The sequence below is a fragment of the Amborella trichopoda genome, chromosome 10 (genome assembly GCF_054954075.1).
Source record: "Amborella trichopoda isolate Santa Cruz 75 chromosome 10, AtrichopodaSantaCruz75HAP2 v2.0, whole genome shotgun sequence".
NCBI lineage: Eukaryota > Viridiplantae > Streptophyta > Magnoliopsida > Amborellales > Amborellaceae > Amborella > Amborella trichopoda.
The window spans coordinates 42,511,559-42,518,434 of NC_142345.1; the positions used below are offsets into that span (position 1 = coordinate 42,511,559).

Genomic DNA, 6,876 nt, shown 5'->3' on the forward strand with positions numbered 1-6,876 from the left:
CATAATATCCCGCAACAATAGGCATGTGACAAGTTGGATATAAACAATTAAAATTTGAGTCAATAACAAAGCACTTCATATTCAACTTCCTATTGCTATAATAATATCATATTTCACTATAGAGACTCAGCAATTCTGCAATGCCTAATATCATACAGTAAATACTTATATAAAAGAAAGGAACTCCATGATGCTAATGAACTTAATCAAGTATGACATCTAATGTCTAATTACACTTAGAATGAAAACATCAAATGCTACTGCTCAACAGTAAATATTATGCTATTTCGTTTATTTAGTGTAGAGACCAAATCAGGTGATATTTTAAAGGGAAAAGTTTTAATAAGGTTGCAACCTTAAAATGTAGAATTACATATGCACCTCAAAAATCTATCGAAAAGGTTCCTTTAATGATGAAAAATCCTCCATTTGATCATTTGGACATCAAGATGTGTGAATATAAAAATAAATTAAATTTGAGTCTCATAAATATGCATCTTGCAACATATTATCTAGACCGTCTATTTTCAAGATTTTCATATGTTTATAGATCTCCTTGATTTTAACCATTTTTGGAGTTTAAAAATAGATTTTAAGATAATACTAAGAATTTTTTACAACAAAGGTGCACCTTAACTGGATTGTTTAAGGCTGCAACCTTATAGAAACCGCACCCTATTTTAAAAATTGAAGGGCATTAAATACATATCCAATATCCAATACTGGTTAAAAGAAAAGACTCAAATATACGTCAAATTACATACCGGCCTGATAAATTTGACCTGATAAAAAAGTAGATCAAAAGGAATTCAAAGGAAGCAGACCTGGCCACTACATGAAGGCCCGGCACCAAAACCTATGGTGGGGATTTGGAGGGCAGAAGTTGTAGCAGCTGCAACAGGCGAGGGCACACAATCCAACACAAGTGCAAAACATCCTGCTTCCTGTAGAGCAAGTGCACTCTCCACAATCTGCATACAAAATGTGTGCATTAAATCTAAAGAAAACAACTTTAACAAGTTCAAAAGACAAAGGAAAGACTAAAACAAAATTGCATTGAACTATACATATGTTTCGTTTTTGGGAATACAGGGACAAAGCAGTACAGTAAAATAGAAAACTGTTAATAGAGAAGATCAAAGAAGAAACCTTCATTGCACTTTCAACATCTCTGCCCTGAGGCCTGAAATCACCAAGAACACTGATTGCTTGAGGTGTAAGTCCTATATGCCCCATGACGGCAATCCCAGCCTCTACTATTGATTTTGCAGCAGCAACCTTGAATGGAGATCCACCTTCCAATTTAATGGCATCCATCCCACCTTCCTTCAATATCCTAATTGCAGATTCAACTGCCTGCCCATAATTCAGATAGGTAACTTCTCCTCAGCATCAGGCCAATTGCAGCTAAAAGAAATTTAGACAGGCCCTCCTCCCCTGGCATATGCCTAGTTTAGCTAGAAGCAAAAACAAGCCATATGCCAAATACAAAAGTTTCTTTGCAAGTAGGAGCGATCATTGGATTAAAATAGGATAAATTCACATTGAAAATACAAAGAAAGCCATAGAATTTGTTTGAGACAAATGATTTTTCTAAAGAATCAGACAGAACCAACATACCAATACAAAAAAAGAAACCATTGATTTTCATTTTTTATTTTTATATTTTTGTTTCAACTTTGGCATGGCGGGTTCCTATGCCGGTTTGAAGCCCTAAGAAAGGAGGAGGGTTGTATTAGATAGGCAACCAACAATAAAACTTTGCCACATATTTTCATGAGTCCTAAACCAATATTAAGCCAACCCCAAATAGTTGAAATAAGGCTTGGATGATGATGATTTTTTATCATAGTTTCAAGGGCTAAGTAGGAAGATAATTTTAAGAAATTAAATGTATACATATACAGGGGAAGTCCCCCATTGAAGTAGAAGATATCCACATCCCACATGCAAAGAAAACCAATCTCTATTTGAGTAGGAAATGATAGTATAAAAAATTAGATCTACATCCTAATACAAATGAAACTCTAATTTACTATTTAGCTTCTTCTTGTAGGAATGAAATCTGAATGCACACAGTGGCAACCCTAGGTGAAATACCAATGGAGAAGAAGAAGCCATAAAGTAGTTTTTGAAAGAATGAAGAAGAGGGAAAAGTACCATAAAATCAGCGACTCCCTAAACATATAACATAACACATAATCCTATTCTATCAAGAGGAGAGTTAAAACCATATCACTCTAAAACCAAAGATCCATGCTTTAGCATCTAATAAAGTTATAATGCAAAGAGTATCACCTGAACAGAGGAATTTCAGGAAGAAATTACCTCCATAGGGGGATTGCACGAAAGTAATTACCTGCACAGAGCTTGCCTCGTAGCTTCCAAAAGGAAGATCACCCACAAGGAGAGGACGCCTGGTCCCTCGGGCCACAGCACGACAGTGTACCAGCATCTCATCCAAGCTAATTGGCAAGGTTGTTTCATGCCCATGAACAAGAAATGCTTCCCAAAAGAAATGGAAAATAACCAAATAATAAATAAACAAGGCCAATGAATAAGGTCAAAATAAATAAACAGCACCAATGGAAATGAAAAAACAACAGAACAATCAACTCTTTTAGTTTTCCTTTCAGTCCAAACACTCAATTCTTTTAGTCCAAAGAAAAAATCAACAGAACAATCAATAAAAGGCACTAAAAAAAAAGTGGAAATGAAAATTTTGATAAAAGCAGAATCCTTTCCCTTCTCTTTTCACCATTATTAGTAGCACAATTCTTATTTTCGGGAAATTATGCACTTCTAGAAGTTCTGACCAAGGATGAAAACACCCAAAAATGCCAACGGAAATAAAATTCTGCAATGAATTCAGATGCTCCAGAACTAAATAATGGCATGAAAAATGCATCAAATTCAGAAATTTTCCCTTATTTTGTATAAGAATTAATGGAATAACGTTCTTTTCTTCCTGTCTAAATGGGCACCCCAAGATTCTCCAACCAGAGGGAAGATAATAATTTATATGCAAAATGAAACTTCTCCATTATTTTCCATGATCATCAACTACATATTTTTTTCTTTCTAAATTCTTATTTTTCTACATGGCTAATTTTAGACAATAATTAACGTGAAAATGTAACAAAAAATCAGAACTTTCCCTGATTTTTAAGAATCATCAACCACACATTTTTTTCTCTCTTATAAATAGATACCAGCTTACACTAATGGAAGTGAAAATAAATAAATAAATCAAAACTTCTCGTTATATTGTATCACTGACAGTTGATTTTTTCTTCTTTATGGGCATGGTTTTAAGACTCGTCCGAGTCGATTTGTCTTCGGCCTCGCCGTACCCCAGAGGCCAAGTAGGCCTGAGTCAATGGCACAACTATTCGAGGACAGATCAAATGTATATGACTCGGTTGAATTTTTATAGAATCGTCCAAAATCAGCAAGAATCACCCGATTTTTCTATTTTTGCGGAAAAAACTTGGTTTTCAGAAAATGGAAACTTCCAAATTTTGAAGTGATTTTAATTGATTATTGGAAAGATTTCATCACGAAATTATTGGAAATTAGGGTTCTTGTGCGATTTTTTTTTTTCTGGTAAACCCTCTGATCTATCTCATTTTTACATCAAATCAAATGAGGCTTAGTCTGTTCTAAAGCTTTTAGTACCCTCTAAAGATCCCTGATTTTATTTGTGGACCGATTTCGTGCAACAACTCTTTATGCAATTTTATTTTTTTTGCGCCAAACCTTCCTGTTCTATCTCATTTCTACATCAAATCAGATCAGGTTTGGCTTCTTTTGAAGATTTTGATATTAGCTTCAACAGCCCTCCAAATATCCCTGGTTTAATTTCTCCATTCCCGATCGATTTCGTACAACAAAGAGTTCCTTATGCGATTTTTTTTTCCCTGCCAAACCTATCTGTTCTAACTCGTTTCTACACCAAATGGGATGAGGTTTAATTTGTTTTGAAGTTTTTGAAATCAATCTTCAAAAGCACTCTACAGATCCATAGCTTTTTTGTCCAAGATCGATTGATTTTGTGTATCAAAGAGGTAATATCAATAATCTGTCAAAAAATAACCAAATCTATTATTTCTCTTTAATTACTCAACAATTTTTTCTGATGATTACTTTGTTTTGAAGCTTTTGAAAGCCCTCTACCAAAGAAGTTTTTTTCTCAAATATCAACTAATTTAAGAGGTAATATAGATGAATTATTAAAAATTATAAAATCTATTATTTTCTCTAATTGCTCAACAATAATGTTTATATTTTTTTTTCCAATATCGATTGACTACCATAGAGTATGAATGAACATTCCGCTAAAGTGGGGGTGCATTTTCTATCACATCTCGGATTTTTAGACCTCACAAAATGTAAGATTTTTTTAAAAAGTTATAAAAATGGGATCAATTACGAAAAATTGAGGGGTTGTTTTTTAGAATTCATGAGATGTTTGAATTTTTTTTTTAAAAGAGATCAGATAAAAGGAGTTCAAAAAAAATATGGAGCCTCCCCTAATCGAGCTCAATACCTCTTATAGACTCACGAGACATGAGAACTTTTTTTTAAAGAGAGTTTATGGAAAAAAAGACCTCCAAAATAACTCCAAGCCATGAAGAAAAATAGAGTTAACAAAATAAATCCAAGCAATTAAAAAAAATAGAGTTAAAAAAATAAATCCAAGCCATTAAGAAAAATAGAGCTAAAAAATAAATCCAAGCCATTAAAAAAAAATATAGAGTTAAAAAATATATTTTTTAAGAGAGTTATGAAAAAAAAAAACTTCAAAATAAATTCAAACCATTATTAAAAGCAAAAAAAGAGTTAAAGAAAATATCCCGAACTCACAACCCATCGAATTTAAGAAGAAGGAGTACTAACCAGCAAGCCATAACACTAGCAGCCTCCATTTTATATATACACCTAATAAATTAAAGTTGCCGCTATTATATATACACAATATTGTTTCGTGATTTTCTTTTTAAAAAATTTACGAGCTTGACTCGGGCGAGTAACTCGGACACACCGAGCAAATCGGCTTGAACCTTATTTTTCGGTATGTATGTGAATACCTGCAGAATCACCAACCAGACAAATATCAATTCCCGCTCGGTCAAGATGAAGAGCTGATGGGTAATCATAAGCAGAGACCATGGTGATAGGTTCCCCCTTCTTATGCTTCAGCCCCAAATGCTTTAGGGTCACTCTCTGCACTGGAATTTGAGGCAAAGGCCCTCCATTTTCAGGCAAATTGCTCATCGTGCATCTGGTATTGCACCGGAAAAAGGGTAAAGAGGTGCCATGAAAAAGAGCAGCTGTTGCCATGGAGAAGATGTGGTGAGAACAATTTGCAGAGGTGAAGACAGGCAAGTAGGGGTGTTAATCCACCCTGAAAATGTGTACAGATGACGATAATGAGAGAGCTGGAGTTTTGCTTACTGTAAATGGCGGTGGAAGGGGAGTAAGAGAAGATGTGGTGAGACCAATTTGCAGAGGTGAAGACAGGCAATTAGGGGTGTTAATCCACCCTGAAAATGTGTACAGATGGCGATAATGAGAGAGCGAGAGTTTTGCTTACTGTAATGGCGGTGGAAAGGGAGTGAGAGAAGATGTGGTGAGAACAATTTGCAGTGGTGAAGACAGGCAATAAGGGGTGTTAATCCACCCTAAAAATGTGTACAGATGACGATAATGAGAGAGCTGGAGTTTTTCTTACTGTAAATGGCGGTGGAAAGGGAGTGAGAGAAGATGTGGTGAGAACAATTTGCAGAGGTGAAGACAGGCAATTAGGGGTGTTAATCCACCCTGAAAATGTGTACAGATGACGATAATGAGAGAGCTGGAGTTTTGCTTACGGTAAATGGCGGTGGAAGGGGAGTGAGAGAAGATGTGGTGAGACCAATTTGCAGAGGTGAAGACAGGCAATTAGGGGGTGTTAATCCACCCTGAAAATCTGTACAGATGGCGATAATGAGAGAGCGAGAGTTTTGCTTACTGTAATGGCGGTGGAAAGGGAGTGAGAGAAGATGTGGTGAGAACAATTTGCAGAGGTGAAGACAGGCAATTAGGGGTGTTAATCCACCCTGAACATGTGTACAGATGACGATAATGAGAGAGCTAGAGTTTTGCTTACTGTAAATCGCGGTGGAAAGGGAGTAAGCATTAAGTCTTCACATATAAGAAAATTGTTTCAGGCGGCTGGACCGCATTTCTACACATGCGGTCTACGTAGGTGTTCATCTAAAAACATTGGAGACTAACTTCTTAAATGTATTGTTATTAGAATTATTATTTCTAGTTTTTAATATTTATTTATTTTTTATATTCATGATTTTCCGTGTTAAAAATTATATATCCTCAAAAATTAAATCTAAAATTCTATCCCAAAAATAAATTTATTAAGATACCCACATTTCTATATGGGCTTATGGAAACCTGGTCCGATATATAATTCTACGATCTTATGCTCGAGATAGAGAGAGAAAGGGGGGGAGAGCCTGAATTTACGTAATTCCTTTGTGAGAGAGATTGGGGGTAGGATGTAAATTTTAATAAATAAATAAATTTATAGTATGTAAATTAAAAAAAAATCCTCACCTCATAACTTATTGATATCGATAATGGCAAGTCAAATATTGAAAAACCTTTACATCGATCATATCGATTTATGCAGTGATTGTGAAAAGAATTAAGATTTCAAGCTTTAAAATTAATGTATATTGTAACATACTATTTAGACTGTTTATTTTGATTTAAAATAAATATTTATATTTCTACAAGATTTATATTATTTTTTTAATTATAAATTTTATTGTCAACATTAAAAATTAATTTCAAAACCATCATAAAAATTTCCAT

At 34.4% G+C, this 6,876-nt stretch overlaps 1 protein-coding gene across 2 annotated transcripts in view; it reads right to left on the bottom strand.

Annotated features, from left to right (window-relative positions):
* The window catches only part of LOC18447604 (3-methyl-2-oxobutanoate hydroxymethyltransferase 1, mitochondrial), a 29,339-nt gene extending 23,175 nt beyond the window's left edge, over window positions 1-6,164 (bottom strand). Inside the window, exons 1-4 of one of the 2 annotated variants that reach the window (XM_011629960.3) lie at window positions 5,091-6,164; window positions 2,360-2,505; window positions 1,150-1,356; window positions 825-971 (exon numbers count right to left, since the gene is read on the bottom strand). In XM_011629960.3, the coding sequence (XP_011628262.1) occupies window positions 825-971; window positions 1,150-1,356; window positions 2,360-2,505; window positions 5,091-5,343 (753 nt within the window). In that variant the 5' untranslated portion in view covers window positions 5,344-6,164. Of the gene's footprint in view, window positions 1-824; window positions 972-1,149; window positions 1,357-2,359; window positions 2,506-4,899 lie in introns of both variants that reach the window. The other variant, XM_088849087.1, reaches the window with a different exon arrangement.
* Between the last annotated feature and the right edge of the window lie 712 nt (window positions 6,165-6,876).